At 40.4% G+C, this 18,786-nt stretch overlaps 1 protein-coding gene across 8 annotated transcripts in view; it reads left to right on the forward strand.

Moving 5' to 3' along the window:
• Positions 1-18,786, forward strand: part of znf800b (zinc finger protein 800b) — a 30,054-nt gene that overhangs the window by 1,833 nt on the left and 9,435 nt on the right. For 5 of the 8 annotated variants that reach the window (XM_067581354.1, XM_067581353.1, XM_067581357.1 and 2 more), the window contains exons 2-5: positions 11,390-11,501; positions 13,385-13,736; positions 16,790-16,885; positions 18,382-18,525. In XM_067581354.1, the coding sequence (XP_067437455.1) occupies positions 11,390-11,501; positions 13,385-13,736; positions 16,790-16,885; positions 18,382-18,525 (704 nt within the window). Of the gene's footprint in view, positions 1-20; positions 1,690-1,717; positions 11,502-13,384; positions 13,737-16,789; positions 16,886-18,381; positions 18,526-18,786 lie in introns of those variants that run through there. The other 3 variants (XM_067581358.1, XM_067581352.1, XM_067581359.1) reach the window with 3 other exon arrangements.

An 18,786-nucleotide genomic window follows, 5' to 3' on the forward strand; every position in this document is an offset into this window, starting at 1 on the left:
TGTTTTTAGTACGTTTCAGCGGCGCTGGAGGGCTGCGGAGCGGGTTGAACCTCCTTCGCGTTGGCTTCCCGAGCATGGTTGTTTTTGCAGAAAATGGCGTCATCGCCCTCTTGTTTCTGCCTGGTCGCGGTGGGGAGAGGAATAGTTTCAGAGACTTGTAGCAGCCTCTGCGTGTGGCGTTTACCTCCTCAAAGACGCAGTCAGCTACGACAATGTGTTTTATTCAACAATAGATCGTCAGAATATGAGATAGTTCTCGATTTCGCTCGGTAGAAGGACGCGCAAAGATGGAAGGGTCACCGGTCCTGTGCGCCAAGCTGCTTCTTGGAAAAGGTGGCACGGAGCCGCAAAACGCAGCGTTTAACATTCATAATAATGCCATCCTCCCCGGCTCTAGGCTAATCCAAATGACCGAGGATGGTTTAGTGTTATTACCAGCGTGGTGATGGACGTATTTATGGGAGTGCTGCACCTTGTCTTTGTGTGTATTTTATTCGGGTGAGCTCGTTTTTACGCCGCACTCCCCTGCCATGCTGCAATCGTTATGAGGGGCCTCTTTTACGGCTTGAAAGGTGCATTTTGTACTTGGCTTTTCCTTTGATCAAGTTAAGCTGCCCCTTTGTTGCTCTAAATAGTGGCGTTTTTAGGCTGACAATATAACCGTGTAAAAAGAGATTTTCGGGGATAATGGGGGCGATGCAAATCGTGCCATGAGAACGGCGACTGCCCTGCGCTCTGGTTCGCTGGTTGCCAGACGAGGAGAGCCTGAATAAGATAAAAATAAAAGTCTTTTGGACGAATCACATAGTTTGCACAAAACTGGGGAAGTCCGGCGCTGCGCAATGATTGTGCTGCTGCTTTGCGCAGAGCACAGTGGCAGCTGCTGTAACCGCCGCCACCATTTCGCCGCGATATTTTTTGTGTGTGTTGGCCAACCTTTTGTAAATAGTTGGGGACTCTTGGATAAAAGAGCACAATAGTATTCATGCGGGCCCTTTATGGCCTGTGAATGCGGTCCTAAGTCCCTCTCCGGCTGTCCTGTCTTTCCCCGTCAGCTACGTGCATGCGTCCTAGCACTGGCCACTACACATCCACCATAGCGAGGCCACTCGGTTCCCTGTATACGCTCTGCTTGGTTCCTCCTGTGACCAAAAGTCGAGGACAGATCGCGTGCTGAGTGATATTGTACAGGCCGTCACGATCAAATCGAAACAACCACAAAACATCAGCCACGGAGACTGCACATCGCTCGCTCCGTGCACATTTTTATTAAGTTTCCTGAGTTATGCAACCGCATCCCCGTAGAGCGAACTGCTCATCCGCCTTTATTTACTCGTCACCCACCATCGGATGGATATATATGCGTGTAATATCAGGTGAATTGGACCAGTGCCTGCGGCGACGACACTGAATTAGGAAGATATGTCATTTGCAAATCACCCAGTGCCATTTGCGTCACAGCCCGCGGCCTCGCACGCCCATGGGGGGCGATGGAGTTGCAAATGGAGACTGTGTGTGTGTGTGCTGACGCTGCCCCAGCTGAAAGGGAACCAATAGACACGGACCCGGGCGGTAACAATCGCCGTGCGCTTCCACTCTCCAGTGCACCGACTTGGGATTCTGTATTAACACGGACGACCGCGCGGTTTATTCGGGATGGTTAGGTTTCCATCGCCCTGCCTGGGATGCGTAAGTGGATGCGTACACACACACACACACACACACTGGTGAAACCTGCTTAAGGGCTCGACAGGCCAGCCGGAGAGGAGATCCGTCTGGTGCTTCCCTCATGGTGCTCGGTGCATGTGGCTATTGTGCAGTCGCTCATGTGTGGATAAATGTCTTTTCCACCAGATCGTGATGATATGGCCGTAAAGCTTTATTAACAGCGCACAGAATAAGGTTGGATTACGATTCGGACATTGGATAAACACTCGCGTCGGTTTTTGTTACATCCATAGCGCGCCACGCGTTTCTGGTTTGGAGATGAGCAGGGCGTTTATCCAGGAACGTTTTATTTGTTGCTGCTGCGCTTTTGGGCACCGTGCGTGGTTTCACCCACCAGAGCTCAGAGAACTTATTCACAAGGCAGAAAGTCCTGAAACTCTGAAACTAGAAAGTGCAGATTCAGTCAGGCCCATGGTGTTGGCAACAGATGTGATTTATATTTTTATCAATGATATCTGATGATGTAGACCTCTAATGATATAATCGTAGCAAGCAGGTAGTAAGTATTACAATATAAAAGTAGGTTTATGGCTTTTAGAGGATCTAATATGACTAAAACAGTTGAATGCTGCAGCATCTTGGCAATATTTTAATAGGTTGAAATGTTAGAATAGTGTGCAGATACATAGGATTTTAGTGTGTGTTTATATTGACATTTAAAATAATCTTGACTGAAGATGCTTTGGTGATATCGCCAGGCTTCGGCTATGTTTACATGTACTTAAAGACAAATGATAGTGTCCACTTAGCGTGCTTTGTTTATCACACTGTGCTATCAAGTATTGTTAAGGGTGCAGGTGTTAAACAAATCAGGGCAAAGAGACCAATACTTGCACCCTAGAACATGTTCCTTTAGGCAGATATTCACCCTAATCAGACAACCCTGCTGCTATGGACTATTTTTATCTTTGATAGTTTAAGGTTCCCAAATTACTGCACAGCATGGTACAACTTTGAACCTGCATGTGGCTGTTTAGTATGTGATTGTTCAACTGGAAAATTATTTTGCCATTGCATATTGACCGAGGACCTGCGGTCCACGTTTAGATGCAGGGATGATTCTGCTGTACGCACGTGGTAAAGTTCATCAAACATCAATTCAGATTAGGCCTAATTACCATCACCACCTCTGAAAGCTACAACACTGTACCTGAATAGCTCAATAGAGATGGCCAGTCTAACCTTGAGGATGAATATGAATGAGTAACTAGGACATTAGAACAGATAACAAAGTGGGTTATACAGAACAAAAATAAAATGGAGAAGAAAAAAGATTGGCCTGAAGTTGACAGAATTGCCTCGTATATTTCCACAAAAAAGTTGCATAGCCTTATGACAGATATTATTTCTATAACATAATATATATTTTTCCATATTGTCCCACACATTATTATTACTGTCTCTGTTCCCTGATAAAAAGTGTTCCAGGTATCATTGGCCTTTACCAGAGTGGCTTTTAAGTGCAACAGTTTAATGATGTCACTGTATGATTCAGTCAGTTTAATGATGTGTCACTCTATTCAGTCACTGAGTCAGCTCGTCAAACCAATGTGCAAGTTTGGTCAGTCAACAAACCCATTACCTTGCCACTCATACAGCCAGTCAGGTGGCAAGATATCCATTCAGTCATTAATACATCCTGCAAATCAGCTAGCAAAGTCAGTCAGTGATTGTACAGCCAGAAAATCAGTGTCAGGTAGTCAATACTCAAGTTAGCTAGTTATGCAGTGATTCTGTGGACAGATATGTTAACGGAAGCCACGAACCAGCTATTAAGTATACCTGTCTTAGCTAAACAGATGTCTTGCTGTGTCAGTGGTGAAGGTGAACGCCATGAGTTTCCAGCACAGCTCGAGCTGTCAACAAAGGCCTACTTTCTGTATTTTGTGTTATAAAAGGCAGTGACGATGTACAGAGGATCTCTTCAATAGGTTGTTATCGTTACAGTCTTCCCTCAGCATAGATAGGATGGGATTAGATGATTGTTTTTTCATCTTTTTTCAAGGATTTTTGCCTTGCTGTTTCATGTTGACATCACCATTCACTGTTCAGTGCCAGTGTTCAATTATACGTTTACATGTGGTTTTAGAGACTCATATGCTACGCATCCACACCTGGCCTGAAAATGCCCATTATGCATCTCCCATGGCTATATTTATTTAAATCTATGTTCGTGTCCCTCTTCCACACTCTGCTGCTGCTGCATCTCTTTACATGGCTTTAATGAGTCTGTGTGCCTGTAGTGTACAATGCAGGATTTACTTTGACATCTGGTTTTGAGGATCCAGTGTCAATTTTAGCCAAATCCAATTGTTGTGTACACTGTGTGCTGCCACAGGGCGTGTTCTGGCTTGATTGGGTGATGAAAGTTATCACAGCAAAACACAAGTAGAGCTTATTGCAGACCTTGAAACAGCATATGTTTCAGTCCAGTAAACTTTGTTGGGCAATGAAATCTGGGCAGAAACTGAAATGTTGGTGTTGGTAGACTGAATGGTATTTTTATAAGTTGGTGTAAAAAAAATCTGTGTAATTTGTGTGTTGGTTTTCACCTCTCAGATATTTCTCCATTTGCAATCACGTATGTGTGGAAAATGATTTGTCGCCACAGTGATTAATGTTTGGGAGTTATCCTAATAAGGACCAACTGGTATGTGTTTGTAAGTGAGATCACATGTCTTTTCATGGGCACATGCCTATTTATATGTTGCCACATAGGACATTACAGTCCCCAACAGTGAGATTAAACAGTTGCCTTTAAAAGTCAGTGTGGTGCCACTGAAAACTCTCCTGAAGTGGTTAAGTCCACCCATTTTATTTATGGTTACATTTATGTTTTTACAGGTAGTCATCTAAGTTAAGCATGCATAACTTTTTCAAGTGTTGTTTGACATTTGTATGTCATTCGCACTGTGGTTTATCTCAGGAAGTCAGACCTCAGTCCTGCCAAACTCATATTGGTGTGCACAAAATTGAGAATTGGGATAGTGAAGCCTTTTCAGAACATGAGGCAGCCAATTGATTGGATGAAAGTTTTTAAAAATGCCCGCTATTGGAAACAGCTAATCTGGTTGTTTTTTTGTTTGTTTGTTTGGCACAGAGAAGCCATAATGTAATTTCAGTGAATGCAGGGTAAATTTGTTTAAGATGAGATGGATATGCGTCAAGACTTCACCTTGCTCTCCGTTAAGCTGTAGCATGTTTTTTGTGACACATGCTTTTAATGCTGAGTTGAAGATTTTACATACGAGCACATGTAAGCAGAACTTACACCATCTATTTTTATATTTCAGTTTACTACAGTTTCTAAAATGTCAGTGTGTGTATGTACAAAATGCTAAAACATTGGCATTTTTATCATGTGTGACTGAACACTGACAGAGTACAGTGAGCTTAATTTCCTAGATTGACAACATTAGGAGAACCAGAAATCACAGCACATGAACTTTATCATTCAGTGATACTGTGTGTTGAAAATGCCCTAAAGAACAGGTGAAAAGGTACGTTTTTAACCACTGGGGAACTCTGTCAGTAGGCCACATCATTGTGCACATCCTCTCTTGTGGTCAGGTGATATTACTGGTGTGTCGACACAGCCAGCAGTCAGCATCATGTCCGAGAGTGTGGAGTCCCTCCATTAGGAGGAAGTCCTGTCATACCGCCTCCGTACAGCCATCAGAAATAACTATGAGAAAGCAGTGGCTGGTTGTAGAGTCAATAGGACTGTGCTGCATGTAGACATTTGTTGTCATACATATATGCTTACATACACACATTCTTATAGGGTGAAACATGACAGACTAATGTTTCTTTATTGGTTGAGCAGCAAAGAAGCTGAAGTCTGACTGCGTGACAGATGAGAAAGTTTTGCTCTTTTGACTTGGATTTAGCTCATCTGTTCCCCCTGAAAGAGCAAATGAGGATTTGTCTCCAAAAATAAGAGTTGTTCCCATATGGGAAAAGCTTTGATAAACTGATTGCTGTCTGGTACAAACAAAAATCACTATGATTTATCACTGAAGATAGAACTTAAACATATTTGCTTATAAAATATGTAACATGAGAGAAGATATCATCAGGTGCATTTGTGAAATATTGCACTATATTACAGCAATGGATGTTGAGTATCATTTGTAAGAAATGTCAGGTGGTGTTTTTCGCTGAAAATGGCTTTTATGTAAAACTCAACTTTTCAAACATGACAGGACTGTGAATGTTTTCTATGGGAGAGGAGAATATGATGCCTTATTATCAGAATTTTTGAGATATCAAATTCGGATTCTTTTTCAATGCACTTAAGTATTTTGGTCACATCTCCTCATTTCATTTTTTAACAGAGGTTCATATTCATATTTTTTCTGCCGTATTAGCAATTGTTGCAGTGTTATGCTGATCTGCAACAGTTGTCTATCAAGTATTCTACTGGGAGGTGAGGAAGGAAATGTCATTTTCAGATAATATTTTTTTATTGATCGTGTGAAATGGGTCTCTCAGCTTGTGGAGATCAGGCAATAATTTTCTTTCTCAAAAAGTGCATCATGGGACATCCAGGACTGCTGTAGGCCTCTCTTGTCTGTGAGATGAGAGGTCAAAGTGGATGTGTTGATGTTTAAAATCAGCGGTCAGGATATCAGTAATTTCTGTTTGCTTGATTCTTATTTAACACCTATACAAGAGTAAGTTTAAGCATGGAGCAGAATATAATGGATATTCCATTGTCCACAGAAGACTTAGGCACATTTTGACATTTAGTTTATCTAGAATAACTAGAAAACCACACAGAAACGGAGTAAAACTTTAATTAATGATCTGGCAACATTGGAAGCCTACAGCAGTAAGCAGTAAGTGAAGTGTAGATTTGGAGGCTGGACCGAAGAGCCCCAGGACACCTTTGCTCTCATTACCTGAGTCAGAGTAGAAGTCACTTCACAACTACGTCTGTCTGTTGCCACGGAAACGGGAGAATCCCTGGTGCCAGTGTGTTATTTGTGCATGTGTGTGTCTTGTTTAAGCCCTTGTACTACATATAGCCTGTTTAGGAGTAAGTGAAGAAAGTGGTCTGTATATGTCAAGATAGTTATGCTACACTGGGGTTTTTAAGCCCGAGTCCACACTGGCAGGTTTTTCTGAAAGACTTCTTAACAGAAGTAATTAGGCTGCTGTTGGTCCTGGATTGGGATTTGCAACCGTCTAGATGCCATAGCACGCTTTAAATGAGACTCAGAATCCTAAGAGAAATTTAGTTGTTGATTACCCTATAAAACATAGACCGTAGATGTAAATTGAGGCAGTAAAGTAACTTTTGTGTTGTGACTGTGACCTATACAGAGTCATTCACCTCTGTAAAAGCTCAGTTTAACTGAGATTTTCCCCTAATGCATAGAGCTTTTCATCGGCAGTTTTTCATGTATTCAAGGTAATCAATTGTCTAAAATTACTGATCTGTATGTGTTTCCCCTTCCCTGCTTATTTCTATTCAGGTTGGCAGGGTGCTAGGATGCATCCCAGCATGCATTAGGTGAAAGGGCCCCAGAGCTAACAGATGAGCAAAGATAGACTGTCAATTTCTCTCAAGCTCACAATCACAACTAATTCCAGTGTAGAGCCTTCACCACAGTTAGATGTCTTTAGACTGTGGAGGGAAAATCACACCAATAATCAGGGAGAACATGCAAACTACACACAGATTTACTCTTTTACTATGAGAAGAGAGGGGTAAGGGAGGGATGAGTACACTTGAGTTTAAGTATTATACCAACTAAAATTAACATAACTTTCTTGAATGATGGAATTGGACCTTTTAAATGAGGTTGTTTTCTGGCTTCAGTAGTTGCTAGGCTGGACTGACTTTCTGGTCCCAATTTCCCATTATAGTTAATGGCGAGTGTTAATCTTTCCCCCTGATAAAAATAGAACCTGGAAAGGTGGCAAATGCATTAATATGGATTCTCTTAATTCTGGTTGATTATAACTTATTTTTATCTAACAGCTCTGTTTCAAATGAATTCTGTCTTCATGACAGCTAAATTTCAACAAGGAAAACATCATGTGTTCAGAAAAGGTTTAGGAATAAAGTCCCCCAATTATACTCCACCTGTAGCTTACTACTTCATCTTCATCATGTCAGCCCCTAGAAAAACCTAGGAAGGATAAACACAACTTCTTTACCCATATTTGATTTGGACTGGTTTTGTATTCTACTCCTGACAGACTGATGTTCCCCTGTCTATTTGACTGCAGTTTGGCTCGTCTGTAAAAGCTAAAAGCAGCATCACAGCAAGTCGCCTCTGCTTTATTGCGCAGTTCTTAATTGGTTCATTGTCAAAAGTAGGAGTTCAGAAATGTCAACCGGAGTTTGAGGATAAAAGGACTCGCCAGGGTTCTTACAGAGGCCTGGAAATCTGGAAACGTTTTTGTCTAAATTCAGGAACAAACTATGCAGTTTGAAAACGTGATTATAAACCTGATTTGTCTACACAGTCTGCACTGGTCTGTGCAAAACAGGCAAATCATTACAGTCGGCTTACATCTGGTAGTACAAGGAGTCTGATGATCTCTTGTGTATTTGTGCCTATAACTGTCTACAGTAATATCAAACATGTTCAAAATTTTGACTTCAGTTTAGGAAAAGTCATGATCCTGTAGTTTGAGCTGGTTAAATTGATTACAGTGTATTTGCCTGTGGCTGTGCTCTGCAAAGGCCAGTTGTTAATTGTGTGATGGTGAGTGTTTTCATACTCGGCAAGACTTTAAAAATCTACTCCTGGCTTTCCTGAATATTACTGCAAACATTATTAAAATTATGCAAAAATATTGTTGTTTCAACTTGATTGACAGTTTAAATAGAAATTACTTTTTCCAGTCTAATTGCCTTGCTACTATGACTGAAGATCATGTTGAACACTAACTAAAATCGTCAACTTCAGTCAATAGAGAAGCTGTGAAAACCAAAACACAATTTCCTTCAAATGACTTTAGTGAAGAAGATGTGCGACCCATAGATATGTTCTGACAGACAGATCACTAAACACAGGAGCAGAAGCTTTGTTTTGCTTTTAATTTCACGCAACACCCTCTCTAATCACAGTGATACCTCTGTATTCAGGCCCATACCTGTGTGATAACACGATTTACACAGCTGTTACCTTGAAAGGTATTTAATTTCCCATTACAAGACCTTAAGAGCAATCTGACCTTTGTCTCTCACACAGTGGCTTCTTGTTGACATTGTTAAGGCAGACAATCTGGTTAATGAAGTTGTTCATGTTTCGAAATATAACCATCTCACCTGTGGCTCTTGTTTTGAATACTTTAAATACCAAGCAGGACTCCATTTATGTGCCCGAATGAAACCCAAATCACATCATTTTTTTATTAAGATATGTGTTATGTTGGGTCAACCCTTCTGTGGCCTCTTTTCTATGTTGCTCTGTAACCGATGTCTTGTTTTTTGGAGACATCACTAGACTACAAAACTTTTCAAATAGAAAAACATTTTAAGTACAAGCTTTGTCTCCCTCTGCTGGAGTTTCAGTGGAACTACAAATTTACACATGTGGGCAAACACACTGTCAGTGTTGGTGTAGGCTCAGGCTGTGCAGATCAGTTTCTTAAACCATGAATTAAATAGAAGCATCTTTTCTGTTTCTCTCAGATTCTCTGATATATGAAATTTTAGGTTCCCCATAAGAACATCTTTTCTAGCGGTTAGCCAGTGTACTCACTACCCACTATGATAGTTATCATAAAGTCACAGGATAAACATATGTTTGTCAGCCCTAGGAAGATGTTAGGATGAGATGTGATTTAATTTCAATCAGATAGCAATGCTTTACCATCATACTCTCATGTTCTGTCCAGTTGTTAGGTGTCTTACAGTCTGCTAAGTGTTGTCTGCTTGTGCATAAGTCAGTCCATACATTTGGGACACCCGTGGCATGTCGCACCCAAACTGCATTAAGCAACTATCATTTGCAGCTCTTCATCTTACCAGGTCACTGTTCCACTCTTGCAATGATTTAAGCTAATTTACAGACAAAAAAAGAACCAAAGCATGTCCATATTTTGAAGTTTATAGGTAATAGTTGTTGTTTTTTTTATATTGGTTACAAATAAGGCTGCACGTATTGTATAGAGTAGATATATCAAAGGAGAACAAAGTAGACAACATTGAGGCTGCTCTGCATTTCTCAGTGCATATGATACATATTATACCGAGCTGGTGGAATGGAGCAGTGTGGTGTCAGGTGCATGAGGCCGAGTTGGACCAAACTGTTTTAACTTAGATCACCACTAGAGGGCAACAACAAATGTTATTCCACCATTGATGCTATAATAAAAAAGTCAATATTAAAATGAAATAAAGAATATAATTTCATGCATTTTTTTTTACTTATCAATAGTTACATATACAATACTTGTTACATGTGTTTTTAAATGCTGATCCACATGCAGTATATATGCAGTAAAAGTGTGCCTGGCTCTGTAAGGTGTTGTGGGAAAAGCATATATCCATCAGCATAAGCTGTGTTAGGGAAGCCAGAGCACTCGTTTTACATGCACACAGAGACAGTGTGCCTCATGCAAAGTAATGGTGCAGGTAACATGAGTTTAATTGTCCTGCCAGCTGAATTAATATTGTGGGAAATGTGTACGAAACGTTACTGTGACCTTAAAATATTCACTTCTGTTTTATATTTAGGTCCAGGGTTTGGCCTTGTGGTTTCTCAGCACTCTACAACCAGAAAAAAAACACACAAAGCTGTAATGTTTGCTGTGTGTCTTCTGATGCATTATGCATGCGTCAACATCGCATAGAAATGTTGCTGTTGATTTTAGTGATAGTTCTCCATTTCATCTAACTTATCAATTTTATCTTTTTAAACAAAAATAGATCTGGTTGTTGCATTTATGGGTGTTTAAAATATAATTAATACAAGGCAATTTTTATTTTGTATAGTCCAATATCACAAATCACAGATTTGCTTCTGGGGGCTTTACAATCTGTACAGCAATACAACACCTTCTATTGTTAGACCCACAATTCGGACCAGGGAAAACTCCCCAAAACTCCCCAAACTTCCATGACAGACGTGCAATAGATGGCGTGTACAGAATAGACAAAAATAGCAAAATTACAGAAATACAGCATGGAAAAAGTAACAGAGCAAACTAAAACTTTCCCACAGTTACCTGCAGTAAGCAAATCATTGTATTGGAATATGACGTACGTGCTGACCAACATGCACGGACACTCACCCATGTCTGCACAATATTTCCAATCTTTGAAGTTTAGGTTTGCTACATAGTTCTATAATATCTTCTCTATTGCACAAAGATATGCATGTCTGTTAGTATTGCTATTGTCAAAAAGGATCTATGTGGGGCATTACTTAATTGTTGCCTTATACTGTATGACCATTATTATTCTCTTAACTGTAAGTATGAAAGTATTGATGCAGCCAATGGGTTGTGTGTACATTCAGTTAGAGTGCAGCTACATGAAATGTACAGACAGACTGTCTTTTAATTAAAGTGATGTTGTTGCAGGTGACAGCAGGTAAAAACTGATGCACACAAATAAGCATTTACTGTATATACATCCAGAAGAAATGGTGCTTCATGCAGTGCAGCCCTTGGCTCATGTGGAGTGTTGTTGCAGGTTACAGCTGTGTGCTGGTAGTGAACGTGTGGTGCAGCAGGCCAGTCTTGGCAGCATGGTGAAGGCCCAGAAGTCAACTGGGAGGAAGAGCACTCACTGTCTCCGCAGAGAGGTACTGAAAAAAAAACCCCATCAATGCCTGGATGTTATTGTCCAGTCTTACTGCACTTCATCGTCAGATTGTGGAAAACACACTTCCTTTATGTTAAGACACAACTTGACCCCCTGTGCACTTTGTCATTTTAACATCACCATCAACTTGATGCTCAGCTGACCAGTATATCCCACTTAACACATATAATGTTACTAAAAAGGTATCATCTGAATGCCATTATCCTACTTTACCAGGCACTTTGCTCTCTATTAGCATAAGAAACCACTAATTCCAACCACCCACATGTATACTTAGCTCATTAGTAGGTGGTCGGAAAAACAATCTGTGACCAGTTTTCTGGACAAAGACAAAGCCTAGTCCTGGACTTTTGACGTTTTTCACTGGATATCTCCATGGAGCTTTATTTAGTCCAGCACTAAACTTTATCCCTGTCCTGCAAACCTACCCTAAATGTCTTACTTTTTTATACGCAACGCATTTTGAACTGTAATATAATAGAAACAACAAATAAAGAGAATAGTTTGATATATTTAGATATGAATATGGATGATATATCATGTTAAATAATCAATCATAATAATTATAATCCACCTCTCTTTCATCCATGTTTCCTTGTCTAATGCACTGATCAAACTATTCATTACACTTAGTTTTATAGAGCACAGAGTGGAAATTCACACCTTGTCCACCTACTCTAATCAGTCCCCTTTCTCCTGATATAAGCTCACCTCTTCCCAATGAAATATGAAATTGATTCATGAATAGTTCAGTGATTGATTGACTGTTAAATTGTTAACTTAATGCTATTTCTTTTTACATGGTGTTTTTTCTGGCCACAGTCATATAGAAGTTTAGTTTTTAATAACTTTTTTTTTCTCCCATCTCCTCACACTTTCCTAGAGGGCATGACCCACTGGTTGAGATAAAAACAGTCCTCTATGGCTGTAATAGGTTATGTGTGTGTGTATGTGTGTGTGTGTGATGTCCTGCACAGATGGCTTGTGATGACATGTGTAACACTATTAAGCTATTTTTTGGTCATTTGATTATGCTGCAGTATGCAGAGTGTGTTAGCGTGTGTGCATGGGGATAACAGAGTATCCAAGTGGCCCACTTGTCCTGCAGTGATGTGCTATAATGTGCCTGAATAGTGGAGTCATTTGTCCCTCTTCAAGGGCAGCAGGGACACGCGGAGTGAGGGAGACAGACACAGACAGAGAGAGAAAATGAGGATAAATTGGTGGGCGGAACGGGAGAGAAGATTGGGGACTTAGAGAGGAAAGGAGGTCTGGTCAAGAGACAGAGCTACATACACACACAACACACAGACAGATGTATGTGCACACACTCAAGGGTTGGTTTGGAGTCACTTATCTGCTTGAAGGGTGTGTGTGTGTGCAGAAAGGTTAATGTTCCCCTGTAAAATCTCTGAAAGCTCAGGAGACATGACAGCCACACACACACACACACACACACACTATTTCCCCTCATTCTGTCCAGCAATATGAGCACCAAAAACTAATTTTATTACTGATGGTTATTGTTTAGTTTAGAGTTTATTCCATTAGTGCTTCATTTCTAATCAAGTTTCCTTGTGTGTGTTTTTTTTTTTAGTATTTCTAGTGCAATAGTCAGTCAGTCAGGTAACCATTTCTTGTACAGATTTACTTGTTACAAATGTCGTTTTAAGTAAGTAAGTTAGTAATTTCCTGAAGTGAAAAATCAAGATATGTTTTTTTCTTTTAAGTATTATGAAACAGATTGTTCTTGTCCCTCTTCCTTAATTTTACTTAATACAATTAAGTAATAGTAATTTTTTTCCTCCCCTTTGTTGAATTTTTCTTGAGCTTCCATTTTCATTTCTGGTTTTGGTCCCACAGAGTGGTGGTCAGACGGAGATGGAGGAAGGCCAGCTCCAGTCAGACACCCAGCCCTCACCAGAGGCGAAGCCCCATGGAGTGGAAGAGTCCTCTGATCAAACCCAACTCCAGACTTCGGCCTCAGCTGAGGAGCTGTCTGAGAACTGGGATCAGACAGAAACTCCAATGGACATCCAGGAAAAGGGAGATTCTGCTGCGCAGCCCAAGGGCAAGCCTCTATGGAAGCCCATCCCCCCTCTACTGGAGCCATCTGATTCCAACAGGAGCACTACCACTAAGACCAGAGACCAGAGCTGCCAGACTGAGGAGCAGCTTCAACAGTCCAGCGCCAGCTGCCATGGTCATAACACAGGTGGGTAAAGTTTGCTTCCCTCCTGCTGCTTTGATTCATCCACCTACAAGCTAAAACTGTCTGTCACCTTCCTATTTAGCTTCAGTGCCAATAGCACTGCATTAGGTCAGCACTGCTGGTTAGCCTTATGATTTTTTTATTTCAAAGTTAATATATTACTATTACTATATACCACTAACTTATATTTCTCCCACTTTGACTGATGGTTGGGTTGGCATTAAATGAAGCAACCAGTCACTCACAATATGAAATTGGTCCTAACTGACCCAAAAGTTTCAAAAAGGTTGTACCCAGTAAGAATAGGATTAAAACTTCAACTGCTTTAACTTGGAAAAGAAATCGTTTATCCACCAGTATTCTCAAGAAAGGACTCAAGAAATGTCCATATGTCTGTTTCTTGGAGTTTTTGGTTTGTAGCAAATTACATGTAACATGCACAGCCTGGGAGTCATGAAAATATAGAATGTAGAACATTTTATATGAAAAAAAACAAACTATATTGCGTGTATAAAAAGATTTTCTAATAGTTTCTTTCTGAGATGGAATTGTTTCATCCACAGAAATTTCCTGGCCCCAAGTTGGGCGACAGCTCAGGTTGATCTCCTGAAACCACAAGCACGCAGTACTGCCAATTTGGGTTTATTACTTAAGTTGACAGCCAGCATGTTTAATGACCCTAAAGCCAAGCTAACACGTTGATACTGGATTGTAAAATGTACTACATGGCCATAAAAGCTGCCGTTATGATGTTAGAGTTTATGCATAGTGCTGACATGTTTGTTTCCTTCTTTCCCTCCATCATTTCAGCTCCGTCGCCCATGTTTCTCTCTGCCTTTTCATCTCCTTAACTTTTCTGCTTCCTTCAAAAACAGACGCAGATTTATTGATCTAAATGTAAAGTCTGCTACTGTGAGTTAATTTCTAACTTGCTAAGAAAACAGTTGCACCACTCATAGTAAAAAGAAGCTGTTTGTGTCAACTGATGTTGATTGGTTGATCTTCGACCTTCTTGTAAGGGGGGGGTGTGGAGGTCAGGGGGGGGGGGCATTGACCTGCCCTGCTGGGATTATAGCAGTTTGCCTGGGAGAGGTGTGGGGGGATGGGGAAGAGGAAAACACATTCTGTCACACATTAATACATGCTCTCCTTCTCTCTCTGTCAAAACCTCTCACACAGTTGTCAGTCACATGTCTAGCTTTCTTTCTGTGTGTGTCTTTCTGGGTGTGTCCCTCTGTCTGCTGGCCTTTTTTACTTTCTGTCTTTCCTTCGGTCTGTGTCTCACGGACACACACACACACACACATCTGCCACTTCGCACTACTTACAATGTAATATGTGTGTGTGTTTGTGTGCCAACAAGGCCAACTTTAAACATTCAAGGTTTCTGCCTCTAGTCTTGTTATCTGACTAGAAATAACTTAGACATAACAAAACCACAAACAACCAGAAAGGCTGTGTGGTTTAAAAAATCAAACAAAAACACATCTAACATGTATATCTATTGTCATGAGTTATTTTTCTGATTGATAACAGTGCATCTTGGCAAACATAAATTTTTTCTGGGCTGCGATTCAAATGCACGCTTCACTTTGCAAAACCCGGCCAAACTGTGGACATTTGTCACAGCTGGAGACATTGATAATGTTTTATTTAGAGCTTTGTCCCTGTCATCGCTGTTACAAAATGCTCTTTTTGTTGCAGCAGAAATGATGTTCTACCTGTCACCTTCTTTCACATCAATATGATGTGAGAAATTAGACTTAAGCAACAAAAGTGATTACAGGGTCTGCAGTGGCATTTGTCAGTGTAATTGGTCTGCTCTGTGGTTGTTTACCTCCTCTGTTGTTATGCCCATTACCATGAAAAGTTAGGATTGTACTGATGTAAAAAGTTATTGGGGGGGAAAAAAAAAAGAATGAAATCAGGTACAGTGAGAGCACACGGCCATCTTGCATCAATAATGCAGGAAGCAATGCCTCACTTCTGTTTTATATTTCATGGTTTATACAAACAAAAAATAAAGTTGAGATTAATGAGTGAAATTAATACTTTACAGGCTTATTATATTGTTATTGTTTTTTTTCATTGTTTCACTCTTTTCCAGGGTAGAAGCATGTGCTTTGGACCTCCTCTGTGTTTTAGGAAAGCAGAATGAGTCTGTTCTCTGCAGGATTATAGTCAGTATTGTCAGATTTGGCAGAGGAAAAACCAACCTGTTTTGTTTAGAAAATAGATTTAACACAGATTTGAAGTAAAAAAAAAAGTCTCTCTGATCTAAATCGCATAGACTTCACATTCAATATATTGTGCTACATTGTGTTACAATGAGTGCATTAGTAGAATTTGTTGAAAAGAATAATGAGAAGGGTGGATGGGTGAAAGATGGCTGCCTTAGTGCCCCTAATAGCATTCCTGCGACAATCTAATGATTAAAAGTAATAAAGAAAAAATACTGTAGAATAAGAACAGGCCAGTAAATCAAGCAAAACACCGAATCCCTACTAGCATCAGGATTGCTGTGCTCTCGCTGACCCTGCACTCCCCGGTGATCTGGAACACTTTCCAATACACATCAATAAATATCCTCCTGGTCACGTTCCTGCTTTGGCTGATAAAGTGTCACTGTGTGAAACTCAGGCTGAAGTATCCGATGCTGTGCTGGCTCCGACCACTGTTGGACTAAGCACAAAAATTTGTCATCTGCTCCCCCCCCCCACTGCATTTTTTTCCTTTGAGTCCTCTGAGCAAGCATCACTGAGAGATATCATTTGATTTTTCCTGTTATGGCCTGTGTCCTCATAGGCATCCTTAAACATGTGTGTGTATGAGAGTGTGTGTGTGTGTAATGAGGTCACAGTGGATCACTGTCCCATACAGACCTCATTGTCTGACTCTGATTGTGTGTGCCCTTTAAGGACACTGCGATATACTTTATGTCTTAACGGGTCCCCAGTATTCCCAGGTGATGGTGTATTTCTCAAAGACTATCATACTCTGATGTAATTATATACTCGCTTTGATAAAATACAATCTCTCTCTTTTTTTCTCTCTAGGTCACTGCGTGGAGCCTGGAGACCCTCCTCTGCTCCAGCAGCCTCTGCAGACCTCCAAATCTGGAATTCAGCAGATAATTGAATGCTTCCGTTCAGGTTTGTCTGCGTTTGATTTCACATTGTCATTTATTCATTTCTTATTTACCGTGTCTTGTCATATCTTCCTGCCTTTATTTTGCATTTGTGAGTTGATTGTTTGCTCCATGCTGTGCCGCGAAGCAGCAATGGCTGCATCTTCTTTTACATTTTCTCCCTTGATATATTAAAACTGAACCACCAACGAAAACTAGAGAGTGCTTGCCCTACAGTATATGTGAATTAAATGGACTTTTTGATTAGATTTTGAGAGACTTTATCTATTGTTTTGCCTAAAAAAATGTAGAGGACTATCCAAATCTAGATGTAGACCAGATTTTATCAGACCAGCGTTACCAGTCAGGTTGGGGCATACAATCATGCCACAACACATCACGGCTGCATCTATACTGAGCCGGTGGAAAAAGGGCAATAGATGCTTTGGGTATACAATTCAAGAGGGAGAAGACAACACGGGAGGAAACAAAAATGCATGTTGTATGTGTGTGTTAGAGCACACAGCACAGCTTCCATTTGTGCATCCACTTTAATGACAAAAAAGCAAGTCCCAGTAATGTAGATCATTAGATTTTAGGTTGAAAACTTGGTTTATGGTCAAGGTTAGTTTAAATCTGCAGGAAATGAGTGTAGGTCAATGTAATGTCCTCTGAAGTGATGGAAAGGTGACTGTGTGAGTGTGTTTTTGTGTGAGAGCCAATTGTACAGCTAGTGCCTTTCAGGTGTGAGTCAGCCTAAGAGTTCACCAGCTAATTTTGCATGAAGTGTGTGTGTGTGTTTGTTTGTGTGTGTGTTTGTTTGCGTGAGTAACATATTCAACAGAGAAATCAGTGTTTTTGTCATGTTGTGTACAAATATGAGTCAGATATCAAACAAAGCACTGAATACTTCTACAAACAGAATTCAGTTCACTGAATGAGTCACCATGTTGACAGCCATGACGCAAAAGTTGGTGAAATGTACAAAACATTTTCATTAAGATGAGGCAAATCTTCTCTATTTACCTACCTGTCCTCATCTCCTGTTTTTTTAGTAATATTGATGAGATCATATACATTCCTTTAGTTTACAGAGAGTTTTTTTTTTCAGATTTGAGGTATTTTAGCAAGATATTGCTGCTTATACATTTGTGTTTTTGAATTGTGCAGCCTGAAACACTAGGCTCAACACTACAATACAATGTTGAAGACTCCTTTTCAATGAATTGCACCTTAATGCATTAATTTAATTTAGATTTTTGCAGTGAATTGTACATACAACTCCATGCAAAGAGCATGTCTTTAATTGCCATGGTAACCTGGAGCCATCGGGTCTCGGGGGTCACTAGATGGGGCATCAGAGCAATGTGACTCTGTGTGCTTCCTACTGCAAAGCGTCTCTGTAATGGAGCCATGATTGGGTTTGATGGCATTTTACCATATGCTGTCTTCACACTGTGCATGTCTTCTCATTCTCGCTGAAATCAATAAAGGTAATCACTGCTTCTCTTTGGCTTGCAGGCACCAGCCAGCTGAAGCACATGCTGCTGAGGGAGGTGGACACGATCTTCGAGTGTAAACTCTGTCGCAGTCTGTTCAGAGGCCTGCCCAACCTCATCACGCATAAAGAGTACTACTGCTTATCACGGCTGCCTGAGTCCGACGGTTAGTGTCCCAACACATTAGCATGCAGACGCGCATACACATATAAACATGGCTAGAATATTTATACATAACCTGTTCTTAAAAATGATAAGTGCTGGAATTAAAGCACAAAAAGACATAAATGTAAAAAAAAGAATCCCCCAAAAATCAATAATAAAATCAATAGAACAGGTAAAACACAAACTCCAAGAGCTGGGGCCAGAGCTTTCATGCATTATCAGGTTATGCAAATGCAAACTTGTACAGATCACACAAACAAAC

This window comes from Thunnus thynnus, chromosome 23 (assembly GCF_963924715.1).
Source record: "Thunnus thynnus chromosome 23, fThuThy2.1, whole genome shotgun sequence".
Classification (NCBI taxonomy): domain Eukaryota; kingdom Metazoa; phylum Chordata; class Actinopteri; order Scombriformes; family Scombridae; genus Thunnus; species Thunnus thynnus.